This window comes from Phyllostomus discolor, chromosome 3, assembly GCF_004126475.2.
Source record: "Phyllostomus discolor isolate MPI-MPIP mPhyDis1 chromosome 3, mPhyDis1.pri.v3, whole genome shotgun sequence".
Classification (NCBI taxonomy): domain Eukaryota; kingdom Metazoa; phylum Chordata; class Mammalia; order Chiroptera; family Phyllostomidae; genus Phyllostomus; species Phyllostomus discolor.
The window spans coordinates 122,772,815-122,797,186 of record NC_040905.2 but is presented as its reverse complement, the minus strand read 5'-3'; the positions used below and the strand labels follow the sequence as shown (position 1 = coordinate 122,797,186).

General features: G+C 44.7%; 1 protein-coding gene across 3 annotated transcripts; it reads right to left on the bottom strand.

The window, feature by feature from the left end:
* Positions 1-1,944: 1,944 nt before the first annotated feature.
* Positions 1,945-24,342, bottom strand: EARS2 (glutamyl-tRNA synthetase 2, mitochondrial). 3 transcript variants are annotated; one of them, XM_036021379.1, is made up of 9 exons: positions 24,005-24,338; positions 21,326-21,481; positions 17,697-17,886; positions 15,702-16,174; positions 14,457-14,565; positions 11,043-11,196; positions 10,801-10,931; positions 4,476-4,611; positions 1,945-4,048 (listed from the first exon to the last, which is right to left on the bottom strand). In XM_036021379.1, the coding sequence occupies exons 1-9, from the start codon at positions 24,141-24,143 to the stop codon at positions 3,965-3,967; spliced, it is 1,572 nt and encodes a 523-aa protein (XP_035877272.1). In that variant the 5' UTR covers positions 24,144-24,338; the 3' UTR covers positions 1,945-3,964. The 3 variants fall into 3 exon arrangements, with proteins under 3 accessions (XP_035877272.1, XP_035877273.1, XP_035877274.1); XM_036021380.1 differs by lacking the exon at positions 24,005-24,338 and adding an exon at positions 23,765-23,976; XM_036021381.1 differs by lacking the exons at positions 10,801-10,931; positions 11,043-11,196 and having other exon boundaries at positions 24,005-24,342.
* Positions 24,343-24,372: the final 30 nt, after the last annotated feature.

Sequence of the window (24,372 nt, the reverse complement as noted above, 5' to 3'; positions counted from 1 at the left end):
CATATCCCCCCTTTAGTCATGTCCATGTGTCATACTTATTTCTTTAGCTTCTACATTTCCCATACTATTCTTACCCTCCCCCTATCTATTTTCAACCTACATTCTATGCTACTTATTCTCTGTACCTTTTCCCCCTCTCTCCTCCTCCCACTCCCCTGTTGCTAACCCTCCATGTGATCTCCATTTCTGTAGTTCTGTTCTTGTTCTAGTTGTTTGCTTAGTTTCTTTTGGTTTTGCTTTAGGTGTGGCTGTTAATAATTGTGAGTTTGCTGTCCTTTTACTATACATGTTTTTTCTTTATCTTCTTTTCTTAAATAAGTCCCTTTAACATTTCATAAAGTAAGGGCTTGGTGATGATGAACTCCTTTAACTTGACCTTATCTGAGAAGCACTTTGTCTGCCCTTCCATTCTAAATGAGAGCTTTGCTGGATAGAGCAATCTGGGATGTAGGTCCTTGTCTTTCATGACTTGGAATATTTCTTTCCAGCCCCTTCTTGCCTGTAAGGTCTCTTTTGAGAACTCAGCTGACAGTCTGATGAGAACTCCTTCATAGGTGACTGTCCCCTTATCTCTTGCTGCTTCTAGGATTCTCTCCTTCATTTTTACCTTGGCTAATGTAATTATGATGTGCCTTGGTGTGTTTCTTCTTGGGTCCAACTTCTTTGGGGCTCTCTAAGCTTTCTGGATTTCCTGGAAGTCTATTTCCTTTGCCAGAGCGGGGAAGTTCTCCTTTATTATTTGTTCAAATACGTGCTCAATCTGTTGCTTTTCCTCTTCCCCTTCTGGTACCCCAATATTTCGGATTTTGGAACGTTTAAAGATGTCCTCAAGGTTCCTAAGCTTCTCCTTGTTTTGAATTCTTATTTCTTCGTGCTTTCCTGCTTGGTTGTTTTTTTCTTCCTTCTGGTCCACTCTATTGTTTTGAATCCCAGTTTCCTCCCCTTCACTATTGGTTCTCTGTACATCTTCCTCCATCTCTTTTATGGTAACCTGCATTTTCTCATCTAATTTGCACCCAAAATCAACCAATTCTGTGAGCCTCCTGATCACCAGTGTTTTGAACTGTGCATCTGATAGATTGGCTATCTCTTGGTCGCTCAAAAGGATGAGTCCTGGGGCATTGATCTGTTCTTCTGTTTGAGACATATCTCTCTCTCTTTTTTTGTTTTGCCTGGTCGCTCCTGGTACGGTGAGTGGCGGAGCCTTAGGTGTTCACCTGGGCTGGGCACCCCAGTCGCTAGATTGTGACATTGTATGTGGGGGTGGGTGTGGGAGGGAACAATGGCGGTAGCTCCGTTCTCCTGGGATCTCAGTCCCTTCTCTGGGATTCTGGGTTGCATGCTCTGCCCTGGTCCACAATGCCGCCTCACTAGGTCCGTCAGCCTCCGCTTGCGTACTCAGGGTCCACCGCTGTGTCCTGGAAGGCTTACGCACTCCCGGTTGCCTTATGCGCCCAGTTCTCCCCCATCTCTGCACGCTGCGACCCGCGCCTGCTCCTCCTCTCAGCCCTTCCTACCAGTCTGGATGAACAGGTCTACTTCAACTTCTTGGCAGTCCGACTTCCATTCAGATAAATTTTCTGTCAGTTCTGGGTGTTATTCTGCCTCTAAATTGTTGTTGTTCCAATCTTGGTTGTGCGTGGAGGTACGGTGCATCCACCTATGCCTCCATCTTGCCGGAAGTCCAATATGCTGCTTTTTACATAATTCACTCTAACTGAGAAAGTGGCAGCACTTTATCATCTCAGCATCTTCATCACTTGCAGTGTTATAATATTCACATTCCCGCACCATGAGCCACAGTATGAGAAAGTTTCTTGTAACAATCCTTCTCATGGGTTTGTGAAGATTAAATGAGATAATGGAGTATTTACCAGCAAATTCTGAAATGTGGCTGCACCTCAGCTAAGTGCGCAAAAAATCACTAGCTTTATTGTGTCTTCTGGAAAAAAATCACTGTTTTCCTTGGGAACAACTTTTCTTCATTGGATGTCATGCTGAAGGAACCATCTATTCCTGGCTAAGGAACAGCAACATGACCTCAATTAGCCCAAGACGACACACTCTTCCTAGAATCAGAATCTTGAGCTGTATCCAAAACTGAAGGGGAAAATATAAACAGAGAAACAAACAAAGCACAGATGGAGTTCCAGTGTCTCCACTGAAGACTGGCTGTTAATTCCTGCTGCCTGCACACTCAAAGCTCCTCAGGTCCTGTCTTTTCCAGACCTGGGTCTTTGGCTTTCCCACAGACTCTGTGATTCTCCCACAAACTTAAAACTCCCATAAACTTAAATTAGCATAGTTGGTTTCCTTTGTTTTCAAAGAACTTCATCTGATACACTTTTCAAGAAAAGACTAGGTCTCTGTGAAGCTCAACAAATTCTTTACTCCTCTTTCCCTTCTTCCCTGGACAAGAAGAGGGTGTGAGCTACTGGCTGCTGGATACAAATTATCCTAAAACCTACTGTCTTTAAACAATAAACACTGATTATCCCATAATTTGTGGGTGTTTGAAATTCAGGAGCATCTTTGCTTAGTGGTCTGGCTCAGGCTCTTTCATGAAGGTTGCAGTCAAGATATTAGCCAGGTCATCTGAAGACTCAGCTGGGGCTGGAAGACTGACTTCCAACATGGCATACTAACCTGGCTGTTGGCAGGAGGCCTTGGCTCCTTATTACATGCACCTTTACATAGGGCTGCTTGAACGTCTTCGTGTGGAAGTCGCTTCCCACAGAGTAAGGGATCCAAGAGAACAAGATGGAAACCATGATGCATCTCAGCTCAACCTTATTCAGTGTGAACACCAAGAGGTAGCAATGACTGAGAGCTGTCTCAGAGACTAGCTGCCAAACAGCAGACACTTAGAGGCCCTGTAGGGGATCTCTGTAGCCAGCCACTGCCACTGTCCTCCTTTTACTTAAGTTGTTTCTCTTCACCCCAAGAACATCTCATTTCAGAGACTCACAAACAGTGGCATAACAAGTAATGAGTGTAAGAAGGCAGTAAATATGGGTGAAAGATACAGAATACGCAGGGTGAAGGCATCCATTCCAAGGACTAGGTCTGAAGAACTGCGAAAGAAGGACAGATGTCATCTAGGGAAGGGAAACAGGCTGCCCCAAGTCCAGGACAAAAAACTAGTATATGATGTAAGTGCTCCTCCCACCCGACAGATGAGTAACTTTTCTTTGGAGGCCCAAAAAAGTCTGACATCTAGATCATCTCTGCTTGTCAACCATCCTTTATTGCTCAAAGTCCAAAATGGGCTTGAGTCCAGGTTGTTGCCAAGCTGTCATAAGCTGAACTGTGTCCTCTCTGGTTGTATGTTAAAGCCCTAACCCCCAGGACCACAGAATATGACTGTATTTGCAGCTGGGTCTTTAAAGATGTGATGAAGGTAAAACTGGGCAATTAGGGTGACTGCTAATCCCATCTGACTAGTGTCCTTATAAGAGGACTTTTGGATAGAAAGAGATACTAAGGGCACACTCAGAGAGATGACCATGTAAGGCAGCAAGGCAGTCATCAGCAAGCCAAGGAGAGAGGAAACCTGCCAACACCTTGTTCTTCAAATTGCAGCGTCTAGAATGGTGAGAAAAAAATTTTCTGTTAAGTCCTCCAAGTCTACGGCATTTTGTTACAGCAGCCTGGGCAGCCTAAACATGAACCCTCTGGACTATTCTATGAACTAGCTTGTAATCTCTGCCATATAATGGGGTATCAGAACCAGACATGAGGTCTTTTTCTCCATACTCAGGGAGTTGAGAAGGATCTGGGCTTCCTTAGCCGACTGGTAAGGACAGAGCTGCTTGGAGCCGTGAGTGAGCTTGTGTGCACCCAGACACTCTGTTTCTACTTTTGGTTCTGATGGGCCCCGAGGCCTCCCGCTCCTCCCCTCCAAAGGCAGTTTCCAAACACAACAGGTTCCTAGGGCTACCTCCAGGCTCCAGTACATCTCCTGTCAGTTGGAAAGCACCTTCTGTATTCGTTCCCGTACTTCCTTTGGTCCCAAAGACACCATCATCTCAGCTACAGGCGGTCCTTGCTAAGAAAAAAAAAATCAGAAAACATTTCCTATGATCTTAAGCTGCCTAAGGAACTAACGCCCCCAGACCAACCCCAAGGGAAAGAATTTGCATTTCACTGTCTTTCATTTTTCAGGCTGAGGCTGCATCTCAGGAGCCTGTTCTTTTGTACTGATATGTCTGTTACCTCTCATCAACTGCCAGCTCCATGAAGCATGCAGGAAGGGTGTGTGTGTGTTTTATTCACTACTGTATCCTCTGTATCTAATATGGTGCTTTCACACAGTGGGTACTCAACACATATTGTCTCCTGAAATGACTGAGTGAGGGTAGTACTCATGTTTTATTCATCTTTGTATGAAAGATAAGTTCAGTGCTACCGGTGAATGATAGCTGAATGGATAAATGAGAGCTCCATGAACAGTCTAACCCATCTGCCTGCCTTACCGGCTGTCCACTGAGGGCCACTCGGAGGAGTTTCATCACATCACTGTGTTTGGTGCCAGCCAGACCTTCTGACAGCTTCTTCAGTTCTGCATTCAGTATCTCCTGAGTTAAGCTCATATCAGGTCTTTCTAAAAGCCTAGAAGAGGGTCAGTCTATGAGAGGCCTGCAGGAGCCAATGGCAAATGGGTGGGAGGGAGAACTTTGGAAGACTATGGATCAGCTATAATATAAAGAGCATGGTAAATATTCAGGCCTGCCTGAGGGAAAGGGGAGGGAGGGAATATCTACTACTCCCATCCCCATGCAAGTTGGGGAAAGAAAAAACAACTAGGGAACCACATATACAGAGAATCTAGGCATATGTGGGCATAACATACAGAAATTAAGAATATACCAAAATAAGAGGATTTACTAATTGCTACCTCTGTACAAGTAATTTCTATGCTTCAGTTTTCTCACCTGTGATGTGGGGATTACAACCGTGTCTGCACCTCACAGGACTATGGTGTGGCTAAATTAAAACATGTAAAGAACTAAGCACACTGCCTGAATAGGTAGTAAGTACCCAAAAGCACTGGATCTTATACTTTAGTAAAAAGTTAGCTAATATTTATTACACCCAAGAGCTGAGAGGCATTGCAAGAGGATCTAAAAAAAATTCAGGGATAGGTTAGATGTAGGATGGAAGGATGAAGCCCTCTGGGAAATGATCTGAAACACAGCTTAAACACTGGGGAAAAGGGGGAGATTTTTGGAAATATAACATGGAGAGCAGAAAGGAAGCAATCAAGAGACTGCAGACTGCAGCCCCAGTAAGAGCCCTGCCACCAACTTGCTACAACCATCCTTTGTCCACAGATTGAAGAACTTACGGATTGCAGCTCCATTGGGCCAGCAAATTGCCCTTTTCTGGCAGTCCAGCTGAGATCTTCTCCCAAAATCATGTTTGATTTCAAGAGGAATTCTCTACTCAGTTAGAACTGGACTTGCAAAAACTTCACCCCAGCCCTGATTTGGAATTAGAACAAGAGACCGACACATGGTGGGAGGGAGTCCATCCCTCACTGAACAGGGGCCGAGGCAGATGGTCCATGATGCCCACTCTGACAAAGCCTATTCACAACAGCATCTGGACAGCTCTACTCCAGAGGTTGGTTCAGTGTATAGTGCTGCTGGCTCTGGGTACCGGGTTTATAAGAGACCTGAGCAAACAGCCTTTCAGCACAGACAGATCTCCTTGTTAATTCTAGGGCTTGAGCAACTGAGTTCCAATTTGAGAGCAAAGTAATCATTCTTATTGCATCATTAACTGGGTCACATGATTGCTGTTATTTATGAAATGAAAGAGATAAAATAATTGAAAGTATAAAACATAATGTGGGAAAAAAATAGGCACTCTCCTTAATGTCATTGTGGGGAAACAACCTGCCAAGGAGCAGATGAAAGTGATAGGCCCCAGGTGGCCAACAATGGCTGCTCAGAACTAAGATCTGGCCTGGAGCTTGGCATGGGCACAGAAGGGACTTTAAGAGATCTGACAGCTTCTGATCATTTATGTATCAGCTTTCCTGCCTTGAGTGGTAGCACCAGAGTGCCTCTAAATATAATTCCCATAGCAGGATAGCGAGTTAAGACACTAATTCCAGTGAATTACAACTAACAGCCACTATAGTGGAATGTCCAAAATTAATGGAGCATTATTACTAATGATAACAGTTCTTGGGAATTTATCTTGGTGCTGTACTTGCAAACATGCTTAATAATGTCTATTCCAGGTTACTCGTTGCAGCATTGTTTATAACAGCAAAATCTGGAAGCAATCTAAATGTTCATCAGTAGGAGGGGTGTTAAATAAATGGTGGTAAAGTGGTATAATAATGGGATAGGTGTTGCTGTAAAAAAGAATGAGAATGCTCTCTAAGCACTGGAGAGATCAAAATATACATACATATTAAGTGAAAAAAAGATACAGAATGGTGTTATTGTATTGTGCCTTTTGTGTTAAAAAATGGGGAAAATAAAAAGTATTATTTAGATATAGTTAAGAAGAGTAGGCTCAGGCCAGCTGGCTCAGTTGCTTAGAGCATCATCTTGTTATGCCAAGACTGTGGGTTCGGTCCCATCAGGGTGCATACAAGACTGAACCAATGAATGCATAAAGTGGAACAATAATACAATGTTTCTTTCTGTCTCCCTTCCTCTCTCTAAAACAAACAAACAAACAAACAAAAAAGAATGGTAGTAACATACAGAGGGTTCTGGAACTGGGCAAATGGGGACACGGATTAAAAACAGGACTCCCAATATATACCACATCATTTCTAGGTTTTAAACCCAGGCTTAAGAGGTTTGAATGTATTAATAATCAAAATATTAAATTTCAAATTTAAAAAAATTTTAAGAATAGAGTTGTATATACCTATCCTTGAATATAGACAATTCACAAATAAAATTGCTAAGTATGGCTGCCTTTCTGATGGGGGCTGAAGTAGGAGGGAAGATATTTTTTGCTATAAACCCTCTTGTACCACTTGTATTTCTTGCCACTTATGTATTTTTTTTTACAAAATATTTTATTCATTTATTTTTAGAAAAAGGGGAAGGGAGGGAGAAAAAGAGGAAGATGAATATTGATTGGTTGCCTCTTACATACCCTCAGTTGGGGACCTGTCCGTAACCCAGGCATGTGTTCCAACCAGGAATTGAACCAGTGACTTTTTGGTTTGCAGGAGGATGCCCAACCCACTAAGCCACACCAGTAAGGGTGTACATATATTCTTTTCACTTCAAATTGTATAAAAATAGATTGAAGGTTCCTATAATTCAGGTACTGTCCAGGTACTTTACACCAAGGAGAAGCAAGAGCAAATTTCATTAGACACGTGATCTCAACACAGACTGCCTGGGTTTGAATCCCTCATCCTCTAACTTACTAACTGTATCATTTTCCTCCCTTCCTTCTTTCCCTCCATCCCTCCCTCCTCCCCTCCCTCTCTTTCTAAATCGATTTTAGAGAGGGGGGAAAGGAGACAAAGAGAGAGAGAGAGAGAGAAACATCAATTTCTTTTTCTGTTTATTTATGCATTCATTGGTTGACTCTTCTATGTGCCCTGATCGGACATGGAATCTTCAACCTTGGGTGTATTAGGACGACACTCTAACCAAGTGAGCTACCTGGCCATGGCCTGGCTGTATCATTTTAGACAAGTTACTTTTCTCACATTTTTAAAAAAGGTTTTACTTATTTATTATTAGACAGAGGGGAAGGGAGGGAGAAAGCGAGGGAGAGAAACATCAATGCGTGGTTGCCTCTCATGCTCCCCCACTGGGAACCTGGCCCACAACCCAGGCATGTGCCCCAACTGGGAATTGAACTGGCGACCCTTTGGTATGCAGGCTGTTGCTCAATCAACTGAACAAACCAGCCAGGGCTCACTTTTGTATGTAGTAACAGAATTTTTAGTTCGATACATGGGTGCCAAGTAAAAAAGTAGTAATGTACTTTTACTGTAGTAAAAAAAACTACATTTTCTGCACTTCCAGCCAAGATGGAAGCATAAGTTGATACATTTTGCCTCCTCACCCAAGCAAAAAAGGACAACAAACTTAAAAACAAAAAAATAACCAGAACTGCCAGAAAATCGAACTGTATGGAAGTCCAACAACCAAGGAGTTAAAGAAGAAACACTCATTCAGACCAGTAGGAGAGGTAGAGATAGGCAGAGAGGACGAGTGGCAAGGTGGCGGCTGGAGAACAGGACAGGGGAGGTGCCTGGAGGACTAGGTGGTCCTACATTTGCATGTGGATAAACCAGGAGGAACAACTGGGGAGTAAGACAGACCATGAAACCCAGGGTTCCAGCACAAGAAAAGAAAGCCTAAAAACCTCTGGCTGTAAAATCTTCTGGGGTTGGAGCAGCAGAAGAAACTCCCAGCCTCACAGGAGAGTTCGTTCTAGAGACCCACAAGGTCCTAAAACCTATACAATCCCATCCACCTGAGAATCAGAACCAGAAGGGCCAAGTTTGATTGTGATAGTAGGGGAAGCAACTGAAAGCCTATCAGCGGCAGGCAACTGGCATTATTCCCTCTTGACCCCTCCCCCACACACAGCACCACAACTAAGCAACCAGGGTTGTCCTACTCTGGTGAATACTTAAGGCTCCGCTCCTTACAACATAACTGGTGCACGAAGACAAAGAAATATGGTCCAAATGAAAGAATAGATCAAACTCCAAAAACAGAACTAAGTGATGAAGAGATAGCCAACCTATTAGATGCACAGTTCAAAACACTGGTAACCAGGATGCTCACAGGTTGAGGATGGCCATAAAATAGAGGAAAAAGTGAAGGCTATGCAAAGTGAAATAAAGAAAAATACACAGGGAACCAACAGTGAAGGGAAGGAAACTGGGACTCAAATCAATGGAGTGGACCAGAAGGAAGAAAGAAACAACCAAACAGAAAAGAAGGAAGAAACAAGAATTCGAAAAAATGAGGAGAGACTTAGGAACCTCCAGGACATCTTTAAATGTTCCAACATTCAAATTATAGGGGTGTCAGAAGGAGAAGAGGAAGAGAGCAACAAGTGCAAAAGTTATTGGAACAAATAATGAAGGAGAACTTCCCCAATCTGGCAAGGGAAATAGACTTCCAGGAAGTCCAGGAAGCTCAAGAGTCCCAAAGAAGTTGGACCCAAGGAGGAACACACAAAGGCACATCATAATTACATTACCCAAGATTAAAGATAAGGAATCTTAAAAGCAGCAATAGAAAAGGAGACAGTAACCTACAAAGGAGTTCCCATAAGACTATAAGCTGATTTCTCAAATTAAACCTTACAGGCAAGAAGGGGCATGAAAGAAGTATTCCACGTCATGAAAGGCAAGGATCTACATCCAAGATTATTACTGTATCCAGCAAAGCTTTCATTTAGAATACAAGGGCAGATAAAGTGCTTCTCGGATAAGGTTAAGTTAAAGGAGTACATCATCACCAAGCCCTTATTATATGAAATGTTAAAGGGATTTATCTAAGAAAAAAAAGATAAAAAATATGAACAGTAAAATGACATCAAATTCACAAGTATCAACAACTGAACCTAAAAACAAACAAACAAAACAAACAACTAGAACAGGAAAAGAATCACAGAAATGGAATCACACGGAGAGTTATCAGAAGGCAGGTGGAGGGGGAGAATGGGGGAAAAGGTACAGGTAATAAGAAACTTCACTGGTAGGCAGAAAATAGACAGGGGGAGGTTAAGAATAATATAGGAAATGGAGAAGACAGAGAACTTGTATGTACGACCAGTGGACATGAATTAAGGGTAGGGAATGCTGGGGGGTGGGGGTGCAGGACAGAGGGGAATAAAAAGGAGAAAAAAATGGGACAACTGTAATAGCATAATCAAGACAATATACTGTAAAAAAAAGTACATTTCCCAGACTCCCTTGTGGCCTGCTGTGGCCATAAGATAGCTAGTGAGATACAGATGGAAATGAATGTGTAGCTTTTAAGCCAGTTCACAAGGAGGGGGAATGTCCTATCTGCCACCTCTTTTCCTCCTTCCTCTTCTGGCTGAATAATGGATGGTTCATGAGCCGCTGTTGGTCACTTAGACAAGAGTGAAATCTAGGGATGGCATGACCCTGGAGACATGGAAGAAAGCCATTCACCCCAGGACTGTTAGGTAAAGGGAAATACACTCATTAGTTGGGAGAGAATCACATTCTCCATCTACCTTGTCCAGAGCCTCTACAGAAACAGTAGCCAGTGTGGAGGAGTGTGGACAGGGAGTCAAAGGGATAAACAGAGAAATTGGGACTTGGGGACATATTTTTGGACCCTGTGATAAACCTCAAGTCAGCCCTTGTTCTGACCACTGCAATTACACAAACCAGTCATTCCTCTCCATGGTTGTTTTCCACCCTTGTTATTGCAAGTGTTCTGGTACTGTTATAGTAAGAACTAGTATCATCTCCACCTTTCAGATGAGATAACAAGCTGAAAGAGGTGCAGTAACTTGGCCAAAGTGAAGTCATCTAGGCAGATGAACTAACTGGATGAGTAAAAGGTGAAGCCAGGATGGAACCCAGGTGGGTATAACAGCAGAGTCTAAATGCATCACCTCTTTCAGTGAGAGCCTGGGCTTCTCTAGGCTCCCCTCCTACCAAAAGAGTCAGTGAGCGATTAGCTCACCAAGAACCTCTCACTAGCCATGAGTTATGCTGCAGGCCTAACTGAAAGCCCTGGGGTAAAGGAGACCCTGGGAGAAGAGAGGGTAAGAGGATGCAGAACCTTGAGCTTGGCTTGGGGGACTCACCCTAGCACATACTTGGCAATCACATCCACCTTCTCTGAGATGGCATATAGCTGTGCTCGCCTCACAGCAGGGCGTGTCCACAAGTAGGAGTGTGTTGGGGAGACCAGGTCCTGCAAACGGCAGATGTGACCCTGGAGGAAGAGGCAGACCTTCAATGCACTGTGGACAGGGCTGACATGCTGGAAGGGTAATAATGGGGGTACTGCTACTCCCTCAGTCACCAAGAGCTCCCAACCCTACACCTGTCTCAGTAGGATGATCCTTTCTACGTAGGCTGTGTCCAGGACAGTCCTGTCTGGCAGCTGGCTCCCAAATGTCTCTTCCACAAGAACCTGCAGCTTTTCCACCAGCTGGCGCCTCTGGGTCTCACTGCTCACCAGCCGACGAAGGTGCAGCCTGTGGGGGAAGCCAAAGGAATTCCCTTTACACTTAAAGGGATCTGGTTAAGGTTTTAAACAGGTAGCTTTAAAAGGCAACCTAGAGCCCGGGCTGGTGTGACTCAGTGGATTGAGCACAAGCCTGTGAACTGAGGGGTCACCAGTTGGATTTCCAGTCAGGGCACATGCTTGAGATGTGGGCCAGATACCCAGATAGGGATGTGAGAATAGCAACTGAAGAATGTTTCTCTCCATCTCTTTCTCCCTCCCTTCACCTCTCTCTAATAGTAGATAAATAAAATCTTTAAAAAGCAACCTAGACCCCTGGCTGGTGTGGCTCAGTGGATTGAGTATTGGCCTGTGAACCAAAAGGTTGGTTTGATTTCCAGTCAAGGCACAGGCCTGGGTTGTGAGCCAAGTACCCAGTTAAGGGTGTGCAAGAGGTAACTGCACACATTGATGTTTCTCTCCCTCTCTTTTTCCCTTCTTCCCTCCTCAATCTCTAATAAATAAATAAATAAATAAATAGGCAAGCAACCTAGAAATATGCTGCTTTAGTGCTTTTAAAATGGTAGCTAACATTTTAACTAGAAAGATATCACACAAAAATAAGAGACTTCTGACTTTTTTAAAAAAAAGATTTCATTTATTTATTTTTAGAGAGAGAAGGGAAGGAGAGAAACATTATCAGTTACCTCTCTTATGCCCCCACCTAGGGACCTGGCCTGAAGCCCAGGCATGTGCCCTGACCAAGAATCAAACTGGTGACCTTTTAGTTACCAGTTCAGATTTTTTGTTAGTTCGTAGGGTAATGCTCAATCTACTAAGCTACACCAGCCAGGCCTCTGACTTCTCTTGTTGGGTTATCAGATCTGGCCACAAAGGGTCCTCATTCCCCATGCTTCAGGTGGCTTGAGCAGAGTAGAGGCTGCCTAGTTTAGACTAACAGAGCTTTCTGGTTTGTAGCCCCTCTGTCCCCACCCGACCCTCTTGTCTTTCTCTTGGTCCATGGCCATCCCCTGGGCCACCTGCCTGATCTCTACAGGCACCCACTTACAAAGCAGAATCAGCAGTGTCTCCTTTCTCTTAAGTGTGGGCTCTGGCACAAATGAGCAAAGGACAAAAAAATGGATTTCTAGGATTAAGAGCAATGGGACAGGCATGGGACAGAGTTGTTTGAATTCATAGCTCCCAGTTTAAAAGTTCAGGTTTTTTTGTTAGTTGAAATTCCCTCACCCTTACTCTTGCTGGATAGATCAGTTGGTTAGAGTGTCCTCCCAAAACACCAAGATGGTGTGTTCAATCTCTAGTCAGGGAATATACAAGAATCAACCAATGAATTCATCAGTAAGTGGAACAAAAAATCAATGTTTCCCCTTTCTCTAAAAATCAATCAAATTTAAAAAATCAAAAAATTTTTCTCTCTCTTCTAGGCTTGTCTTGTTTCTTCTTTCGAAGGCAGCAAAGCCTCTCAGACTCCAACCCTCCAGTCAGGCCCTGTCAGTCCTTGGTCCTCTAGGTTGCCCTTGCCCTGTCCCTAGTAGGAGTAGAGGGGCTTGAGAGAAAAAGAGCGTGAGTGGTGCCACATAGGGGCTCTTGTGGGTAGAGGAAAGGCAGGCAGCCAGTGGTTGGTCAACATCTCATGGGCTCTGTAATTGAACAGGCCTGTGAGTGAGACCAGCCCCACCAGGTGTTCACGGCAACTGACACGACCATATCAAGCCTCAGGATGGTCACCTCTAATGTGGGAATAACAGCAGGCCTCCTTCAGAGATCACTGTGCAGATTAAATGAGGGACTATCAGTAAAGCACTGGGCACAAGGCCTGCCTTGCTACCACAACTGGGGCTGGAGGCAGGCAGGGATCTGAACAGAGGACCCAGCATGTCAGGGAGGGTAAGAGCTCCTGGGAGGCTATCTGGAACACAGGGTAACCAAACACATAATAATGGGGTTTTTTAAGGCAATTTAAAAAATCACATGAAGTTGGTACTGAGACTATTTTTAGGATGTCCCTAGTAGCTAGAGAAGACAGTAGAAAGAAAGGAATCGAAGACCTGGTGCCCCTGTTTGAGATAACACAGGTAGGTTCCAGGGCCTGGGACACACTAAGTGCTGGATGACTTAATCACTATTACTATTTCCATCACAGCACTAGTACTGCTACTGCCATGACAACCACTACTGCTCTCTTTACTGTTAGGAACTTATCACAGCAGTGCCTTTGTTACTGGAACATCTAACATAAAAGCTTCAGCTGCGTTAAAACTGGGAATCCCAAAGCCACATCTCCTCCCTGAATCACCCAAAGCAAAAGCACACCTCTGTATGTGCTTCAGAGGTACTAGAGCAGGCTACAAAGAATCCCCCAGTCCTCACCCCATCTTCTCTTACAGAGAATACTGCATTCTCCATAAGAAAAGCAGAGTACAAGTAGCAGTCAGTGTATGTGTTGCATTTGTTCTTGAATGCCTCACCCAAGAGCTGCCCACCATTTACTAAGTGAACTTTGTCCAGTTAGGTAACTCTTCTATGTCTTGGTTTCCTCGTGTGTAAAATAGGGAAAAATCATACAACTGATCTCACAGGTTTGATTGCATAAGTAAATGAAGTAATAACCCTGAAACACTTGCCATTCATGAGTTCCCTGGGCTCACACAAAGAGAGCACTGAGGAGAGCCTGTCCCCAAACCAGTGCTCAAGAGAAGGTATCAGGAGTCCCTGCAACCATGAATACAAATTTGTCTGCTGCTTTACCACCCAGGCCCTAAGACTGGGACGTGTAAACAATGACGGGAACTATAATTGTGTTTGGAGGTTTCTGAGTGAAGGACCACTTGAAACATGAAATAGGTGGCATGTTTATTGTTGGCAGAAAGTGCTTGTTAATTGCTGGCAGGTGGGAGTGGTTCTAACATGAAGATGTTCCCCACCAGGCTTTGGTGGTCAACAGAATCCATACAAGGGTATCCAATAATGATAATGATAAAACAATACCTATCATTGACAGAGTACTTTCTGTGTGCCAGGTGCTATGCAAATACTTTGATGCAACATTTAACTGAACTCTTACAACTGCACAAAGTGGGTACTGTTATTAGACCCATTTTAGAGAAGAGGAAACAGAGCCCTGAAGAGGTCACACAGCATTAGACACCTGAGCCCACAGTCAAAATCAGGTGTATGTGACTCTGGAGCCCATAGGACCCTCTGCTGTAGGGAATCCATCATCAGCAAGAAAGCCCTTTTCCACCAGGGGTTCTCTAGCCCCCCACTTACCTGTTGAATTCTGGGAGCTTCTCCAGGTCTAGCAGGGCTGAGTGGCAGGTGATCCGGGTCAGGTCAAACTGTGCTATCAGCTCTGGCAAGGTCCTGCCTGTCCGGTTCTCTGCAAGCGAAGGAAGTCCAGCTGCTCAACTGTCTCTCTCCCTCCAGTTTCAACTCCAAGGGAGCCTGAATGAGCATGCTCTGGGCTCCCCATCCCATTTTCTTCAAAGGGATTCAACCTCTAGCTATTTTTACATCAAGGGCACAAATGAACTTTCATTTGCAGAAAGGGTTCTATCACTAAAGAAAAAAACAGTTTGGAAACAATCAGGCTTAATCCACCCTCACTGCCCTCAAAGACATGAGCTGCAGGAACAGCATGCCCACTGCCTAGCTCTACTGCAGCCTCTGATTCCATTGGTATGGTGGGGTCTGAGCACCAGAATGCTTTTTTAACCTTCCTGCATCATTCTAAAGTGCAGCCAGAGTTAAGAATGCTGTGCTGGGGGCTGCTTCTCAAAAGCAGCTGCTCTGTCCCATACAGCTAGTGGGTATCATGGTCAGACGTCAGCCTACAGTGAGCCTCTGCCATGTCACTTACTAGTTGTGTGACACTGGCAAGTTACCTAACCTCTTGGAGCCTCCCAGTCCTCTAACAAACAGTGGAGATAATAAACATCTGACAAGGCTATTTGAAGGATTAAGAGCAGAATCAATAATAAGCAGACTATTACTGTCTCATTTTCAGAAATCTCCCCCTCAAAGAGGTCATCATATTTGGTGCTTCTCTAAGATTTGGCTCTAAGTTTTGGTCCAAGAATAAGGGCTTAGTTTGGAATAAACTGGGGTCACAGTAATACCAGTAATACTATTAGAGGAGTAACATAATTGTAATAAACATAGTATCTGCAACTATGTAGCAGATACTGTGCTGGGGCCTTACACTTATGAACTCAGTGAATGCTAACTTACACCTAAGAGGCAGACACTTAGCCCCATTTTACAGATGAAGCAACCAGGATTCAGAGACCATAAATGCCTCGAGGGCAGGGATTATGCCTGTCTTGTTCACTGTTGTAGCCCCAGTACTAACACAGTGTCTGGCTCAATAAATATTTGTGGAATGAAAGAATGAACTTGTGCAAGTTCACATAGGTGGTAGGTGGCACAGCCAGACTGAGGACCAGGTGGGCCTGGACCTACACCCTAGATCCTCACTGCGATGGTCCCACTGTGACCTCTCAGGTGGGCAAGTACCTGCAAACCCTGAGCCACAGTTAGTGATGATGTCAAGTAAGGCATCTGGAAGGAAGCCGGCAGCAGCAAAACACTCCAGGAAAATGTCCCCTTGCCTCTTGGACAGTTTACTGCCATCCTTGTTGAGGAGCAGAGGCAGGTGGGCAAAGCGAGGCGGCGACCAGCCTAGGGCCTGGTAGAGAAGCAGGTGCTTGGAGGTTGAGACCAGCCACTCTGAGCCACGCAGCACATGGCTAATGCCCATGTGGTGGTCATCCACTACACAGGCCAGGTGGTATGTGGGGAAGCCATCACTCTTCAGGATGACTGGATCCCCCTCCACACTGGCTACTTCATGCCGATTCCATCCAAATATCAAGTCCTGGAAGGCCGGTGCCTCGTCCTCTAGGCGAAAGCGGATAGCAGGCTTGGGGTCCTTGGCCAACTTCTGGGCTACCTGCCCCTGGCTCAGGTTCCGGCACCGATTGTCATACCTGTTGGAAAGTAGAGCAGCATAGCTGCTAAGAGTACTGATGATGGGCATAAGCCCTAACTCCGTCTCTGATAACAGTATGACCTTAGGCCAAAAAAGTAATCTTCTGTCAGTAGACAAGTACAACATTGTTTATAACGAAAAATCAGCCCTGGCTGGTGTGGCTCAGTGGATTGAGTACTGGCTGTGAACCAAAGGGTCACCAGTTCGATTCCCAGTCAGGGTACATGCCTGGGTTGTGGGCCAGAGCCTGACTAGGGCCCACCACAAGAGAGGCAACCAACTGATACATCTCTACCTCTCTTTCTCCCTTCCCTCCCTCTCTCTAAAAAATAGATAAGATAAAATCTTTTAAAAAAAGAAAAATCAGTGCTGCAGTGAATGTTGTGACCTTGTCCAAACATCTGGGCCCTTCTGTAGACAGTTCACTGAAACTGGAATTTGAGTTATGATGCCACTCCTGACATGAGTTGAGTGCAGCTAGTGCAGGCTCACCAGGCAGCACCATGTCTTGAAGATTCCAATGAAACATTGCATGTTCCAACGAAACAAAATGATGCCTGTCAACATCATTTGCCACAGCTCTCTCTTTTTTTATAATAAAAGATTAGAAATAATATGTGCATTAGTAAGGAACTTAAGTAAATAATGATATATCCACACAATAGAATACTATGCAAACATCAGAAAACCTGTGCACTGATACAGACTAATCCTTGAGACAAGAAGTTGCACAATACACATATTTTGTGCTATCACTTGAAGAAAAGAGGAAGAGAAATGATATGCATGTATCAGTGTACATACTGAATGTCTCTGCAGGAGACATAAGCAAATTCTAACACCAGTTGTCCCTGGAGAGGAAATTAATTAAGTAGCCAGAGTCAGGGTTGGGAGAGGGCTTTGTATGCATTTTTCTGAACATGAGAAAATTTTATTTATGCAAAATAACTAATAACTAAAATTACATCTTTCTGCCTGGGATCCAATGCAGTTGGCAGCTCTGACATGATCTCAGTGATCCCTCCCACCCTCCTGGTATTTCTGCTCTTGTGTCCTTCCCTTCCTCTGAGTGTTGGCTGGACCTGGTGACTTCTTCCTAATGAACAGAGCACAACCAAAGTGATGAGCTGGCACTTCCTTGATTAGGTTACAGAAATACTCTGGTTTCTGTCTCACTCTCTCACTTTCTCCCTGGCTCACTCTAAGGAAAGCCAGCTGCCATGCTGTGAGCTGCCCTACAGAGAGGCCTGAGTGGCAAGGAGATATGTCCAAGCAACAGCCAGTGAGGCCGTGAGGTCTGCCAATAGCCTCATGGCAAATGGAAGCAGATTCTCTGTGAGCTGGGCCTTAAGATGACTGAGAGCTGTCCAGGATCCTGGCTGCAGCATTGAGAGAAACCTTGAGTCCTGCCCCACAGAAACCGTAAGATAGTAAAAGTTTGGGGGTAACTTGTTATCTGGCCAACAGCTAACAAACACACTCGACTTTGGGGAGGCAGCATGACAGCTTGGGGCTCTCACCTGGGTGTCTGGTGGCTCCTCAGGGCCTCCTTCTTCAGCAGCTCCAGCCGCTGTGGTGAGCAAAAGCAGGGGTAAGCAGCCCCAGTCTTCAGCAGAGCTTCTACAGCCTGGGTGTAGAGCTCAAGCCTCTGGGACTGCAGGTAGGGCCCAGTGGGGCCTCCCCGGCGTGGGCTCTCATCAGGGGGAATACCTGGAGCATGGAAAGAGAGTAATCACCAAATAATAACCATGAGATACACATGACATTGGTTCTCAGGCACTGCTCTAAGGGCTTGGCAAATGGAGGAAAGCTACTAATCCTCCCAGCAATGTGTGAGCTCAGTTCTACCATGATTTCCCATCTACAGATGAAAAGTTAAAACACACAGTGGTTTAGTATTTAAGGTCACACGAACTAGAGGAGGAGGAGTCCAGTAGAGGTGTGCTGGCTCCATGTCCTTGCTGCCAACTACATGTCCCCTCCATCCACCCTTTTCCTAGGGTGGGAAAACCCACCCAGGCCTGGAAGAGTCAACTCAGGAGGAAGATGTGGTTCAGGGCACAGTCCAGAAAGTCTGGTTGGACTGCTGGCTCTGCCCCTGACTGGCTATGACAAGGGGTCCAGATGTGGAAGTACCAAAGTGCCAAGCTGTTTTTATATTTTGTGGTTCCCACCAAGGCTCAGAACAACACCAAGTAGATGCCATTATCATTCCCATTCATTAACAATGACACTGAGGCAGAGAGACTTGGTTACATCACTTGGCCAAGGATAAGAGGCACAACTAGATTCAAACCTGGATGAGCTAGTCCCAGAGTCCATGCTCTTAACCACTCACTGTACTGTTTCTTTGCATTCCTTAGCCTTTGTAAGTCCCCACTCCTTTCTCCGAAAAGTAGAGCTGACAGCCTACTATGCAAAGTGACTGAGAACTAAAAGCTATCGGTGCTCACAGAGCACTCAGCCCTATGGCATTCTTCTAACAGATGCAACATAAGCCCAAGAAAATATGGTCTACATATTAGTAGGCAAATCTCCAACCCAAGGCCTAGGTTCCTCAGGTCACAAAGGACACATTAAACTATGAATATTTTCAGGAGAGAGCAGATGGGACACAGAAGAGTTGAATGATGGTGTTTCTGCCCTTTAAATAGCTTTCAAATGAATTAGGAAGATAAGAACCCAGATAATCCTGCACATTCAACATCAACACAAACTCTGGAGGAGACTGTCCAGGTTTGAACACACTGGCAAGTACGAAAACCTTGAGTGAGTTGCCTTTCAGAGACTCCATTTCCTCATTTGTAAACACAAACTTACTGTGAGTGTGGTCACAGTAAAGTGCTTAGTGCACTGCCTGGTACGTGCAAGGCACTCAGTCAGCTTTGGCCATAATTGTTGTTAGTATTATTTAGCTCCCTACCCCACTGGGCCTCCACTTCTTCATTTGTTAGAAAAGAGGGTTGGATTAGGTATATTTGGGGGTCCTTTCCTGATCTAACTGAATGGGCTCAGCACGTGGATGTCCTAGAGTTTAAGAGTAACTCCACTAGGGGAACTGCAAACATGTTCACAGCTCTGGCCAATAGCTCAGTTGGTTACAATGTTGTCTCGATACACCAAGGTTGAGGGTTCAATCCCCAGTCAGGGCACGTGTGAGAAGAAACTAATGAGTGCACAACTAAGTGGAATAAAAAAAAAAAACAACAAACAAATTTTTTCCTCTCTCTAAAGTCAATGAAAAAACTTTTAAAAAAAGAAAACATGTTCACATAAAAACTAGTACATAAATGTTCACAGCAGTGAATCATAAGAGCCAAAAAGTAGAAAAAAGCTGAATGCCCATCCATGGACAAATGGATAGATAAGCCAAAGGTGGTATTTCTATACAATGACTGTTACTTGGCCATAAAGAAGATGAAGTACTGACATATGCTACAACGCAGATGAACTTTACACTAAGTCAAAGCCAGTCATAAAAGGCCACGGATTGTAGAATTCCATTTACAATGTATGAAATGTCCAGAATAGGCAAACCACAGGGACAGAAAGTAGATTACTGGTTGCCAGGGGCTGAAGGGGCAGGAACAGGGAGTCACTGCTATTAGGTACTGGGTTTCATTTCAGAGCAACAGAGATGTTTCAGAATTAGAGAGTGGTGATGATTGTACAACATGGTGAGTATACTAAAATTCACTGAATTGTACACTTTGAAATGGTGAATTTCATGTTATGTGAATGACATGTTAGAAAAAAAAAAAGGATGACCCCTGAGGCAAGGAGCTCCAGCGATTGGCACTCTGGGTGCCTGGGAACCTGCCCTCTGCCTCACCACAATGCTGGGGCAGGGACTGTACGCCTCATTCACACAGTCATGCTGGACCAGGGGCTCCACATAGCTGGCACCTGTTCATTGACACCCTTTGTGCCCAGCAGAATGCCTGCATGTAATCAGAGTTTTCACCTGGCTTACACAGCATAACAGCTCTGCCCATACCTCTCATTACTCTGCTCTACTCACTGTGCTTGGGTCATACTGGCCTCCTGGCTGCTCCCCTAACACGCCCAGCACTTCGCTTCCATGGGGCCTTTGCATCTGCTGTTGCCTTTGCTTTGGGCACTCTTCCCCTAGGTAGCCACAGGGCTGGCCCCTCGCTTTGTGTAAGTCTCTGCTCTAGCATTACCTTCATAGCGAAGACCCACTGTCTAAACAAGCATCCCTCCCTGTGGGTTCCCAAACCTGCTACCCTTTTCTTCATAAAAAGAATAATTTGTTTACCCATCTTCCCCTATTTAATGAGCATAGGGTCTCTGTTGGTGCTGGAACACTACCTGGGTCACAGTAAGTGATTCCGAGTAAGGGATGCCTTTTTATTCAGCTAATCTTGACTGAGTAGCTACTATAATCCTTTATGATAGATGACAGAAATGAAATCAGTTTCTGCCCTTTAGGAACCCAGAGTCCAGTTAATAATTTGCCTGAGATTAAAATACACATCTCAAAACAGCCTTAGTATTTTCTCTTAGAGAGCTTAACTAGTCATACCTGTTCCAGCAGACAGGCAACTGTTCACCCAAGGAACACAAATACACTTTTCCTTGTCCTCCCTGAGCTTAGCTGTGTTCAGGATTAAACTTCCAACGAGGAGATCGACTTCAGTTTCTCATTTGTAAAAGAACAAATGTGAGGCCAAACACATTTTGTTTGGCTCATACAATGTGGTATTTAAAAAAATCCCAAAAACCTGAGCTCAGATAGGTTTTAACAGTGGGAGGCATTTATTAAAAACAATAACAAAACCCTGGAATTTCAGTTCCTCTTGGAAGTCAGAAGATTTGACAAGCTGAGCCAGCATTCCCACTTAGAAATAAGGGACTGGAATGTCTTCCAGCTTACCACAGGTCTAGCATCCTCCAGGTCCATCTTATACTTGGTCTATTTTCTACCTGCTCCCAAGGGAACTTGAGATTCTAGGATAAGAACACGAATCTCAACAGCCTTGGACCTTTTCTTCAGGCAGCTTTGGCATCTTTTTAGGTGGTACCTGCTACCCAGGCAGCACAAATGTCCCATCTCTCTAAGAACTCCTCATTCTCCATCCTGGTGTCTGTGGGAGGGCTACAAGGCTCCTTTCCCAGCCAGTCTCACCTGCCCATTCCAGCATGTCCTCAATATTGTCTGCTGCCCCAGGCACAAGGCGGGACTGGTCTGTGTCCTCCAGCCGCAGGATAAAACTCCCTCCAAGCTTCTTGGCAAAGATGTAGTTGTACAAGGCAGTGCGGAGGCCACCCAGGTGCAAAAAGCCTGGTAGAAAAAGAGAACAGTTCAGACAAGGTGGGTAACACGAGCTGACAAGCTTCAGCCCAAGGGCAAACAAGCTATGCTTGTGACAGAATATCTCAATGAATATCAAAGCCCAAGAAACCACCAGCTCTGCCCCATCTCTCTAGCTTGCACCCAGATAGTCATACTGCCACAGAAGGGGACATGGTGGTGACTCCTTTAGCCTCTTTCTGGAAGACCACCAAGTTTTGGAGCATGTCATTTTGTAAAAGGGCTCCAACTCCTTGAAAATGCATCCATCATTCTACTTTCAGATTTGCCTCAAGGTCAAGTTTCACCTAAAGCAGCAGAAGCTTATTCACTGAAACCATCATTACATGTGCATTTAAATTATGCAAATTCAATGATGTGCTTGAGGAAAAATTACAAATTAAAAATGCTGTAAAATGATATTTTCCATTCATTCTCTATGCACTATCATGACTGTCCATATCATACATTTTGAACTTTGTCTACTTGAGATTTTCACCTCAAGTGTTGGCTTTAAAAGCTAACCAAAGTAACATTTGATTCTGTGATTATTTCTTGTCACCTGAATTTAAATTCCTAAGAATTTACTTTCCCATCATTCCTGACTGAAAATTTAAAGTTAACAATTTTCCCAAGGCTGTTATTTCCTACCTTCTTTCGTTTAGCCCATAGCACTGTCTGCACAAGGAACTCATCTGCATCTCCAAGTACAGGAGGTGGAACAAGACAGGTAAAGCTCCTCTAATGTCACACAGTCTCATTTTAACACCGATTATGTGTGTGACTTACAGTTATTGCAAGTCCACCACAAAACCACTGGGATAGAAGACATGGGTCCAGGTGTTGAAAGCAAGACCTCTTATGTGAAATAAACCTGGATTTGAATTCTGCATTCACCATTTACTAATTGCTACCCTTTGGGCACTTTAACTTGTATGAGCTCCAACACCCTCATCTACTAGAGGGATTAAAAACAAAAAAAGAGGCCTGGCTATTGTGGTTCAGCCCCTCTTTGCCGATTAAGCGCCAGAGTAGGGACCAAAAGGTCACTGGTTTGATTCTGTCAGAGCACATGCCTGAGTTGTGGGCCACATCTCTAGTAGAGGGCACAGAAGAGGCAACCACACACTGATGTTTCTCTCCCTCTATTCCTGTCTAAAAATGAATAAGTAAAATCTTAAAAAAAGAAACCTTCCTAATAGGGTTGCTGTGAGGCCTAAATGCTGAACAAAGTACAGCCTTCACTTAATTTTAGCTATTATAATGATCTGAGTCATTTGGCAATTTTTTTTTTATCTGTTTTAGTCAACAGCCTTTGCCCAATGGGCTTTTCCTGCAAATCAGCAAGGAAACATGAATTACAATGATTATAATAGAGGCTAGTGTTAAGTGTGTTGCTAAGTGCCCCAGCTGCATTACCTCAAACCCATGAAATGGGTAGTATTATTAGTCCTGTTTGACAGATGACAAAACTCAGAGGCTCTGGGAAGTGACATAATTAGCCCAAGTTACACAGCTAGGAACTGGCATAGCCAGAAGTTTGTACCCCATCTCAGGCTCTGGCACTCAAACTGGTGCTGGTCTGTGAACTGCTGCCAGTTTATACGTAAGCACCCAAACTGAATGTACATGTGTAGAAATTTACAGCAATTTGACAGAATAATGCTCTACTTGTTTAATCTAACAAAAAGTAGGCTCATATTTTGTACACTTTAAAGGTCTCATTTTTCTAGTAATCCATCTATAGGTTTTATAAAAGTATTGGTCCATAAATGATTGGCAATTAGAAACCAGTCCTTTCACCATGGATAGTTTGAGAAGCACACTCTACACTATGCCAAAAGATCCTGCCACTCTGTGCAACTGGGATCTTGCCACAAAGATATCGTTTATATATTGACCCTGAGGTTCAGGAGAGGCACACTCATTGTGGATAAAGCAAAAGTAGCCTCCTGAGAAAAATATTGGTAACTGGTGGGGAAGCCCTGGCAAGAACTCCACTAGAGTAATCCCTTTGGCTTGCTAAAATCTAACACGAACCACAGGGTAATTTCCTTTGCTCGGCAGGTTCCTTCTAGAGGTTCGCATAGCTAGCTCCATGTCATTTGGTTCCCAGTTCAAATGTCATCTCCCCAGCAAGGTCTTCTTGAGCATCCTATCTAACCCCCAGTCTCCTATCCTGCTTCATTTTCCAAATGGCACACGTGACTGTCTACCGTTACAGAGTAGGGGCCTTACTTTTTCGACGGCCACAGTATCGCAGCGGAATAGTACCTGGCAGTTTGTACTACTACACATTTATTGAATACATGAAAAAGAGACCGAACGAGATGGTGAGGTCCAATAAACACAAAGAAATTCCTGGCCATGCGAAAAATTTCCGCTCGTGGACCTGTTACTGCCTTTGTAAAATGGGGTCGTGCTGCCCTCTCCCAGTCTGACTTCACCGGAACACTTAGGGGCTGGCGCGCGACAGTGAGCCTCGGCCTGCAGCTTCACGCCCGCCAAGGTTACCTGTGGGGCTGGGGGCGAACCGCACCCGCACTGCAGCCCCAGAATCAGAGCCTAGGCTGGCCTCACGCGGTCTCAAGGAGTGCCCCAAGACTCCCGGGGTCCTCCCCAGCTGCCAAAGCCTCCTCAAGAGCACCGCCATATGCGGTGGACTCGCCCACGTGGCCTCCGTGAATCACTTCCGGGAACTCCTCCCAGCCAATGCGCTTCCTCCACAGGGGTCCCAACCTCATCCCTTAAAGGCGCAGACCGCTTAGCCTTCGAACCCACAAACCCCCCACGGCTGAGGCCCATCTCGGCCTCTAGGGGGCGGAACCAATCGAGTGGGCGATTTTTTCGGGTCCTCCCCTCTCCGCTGCGGAAAGCTGAAG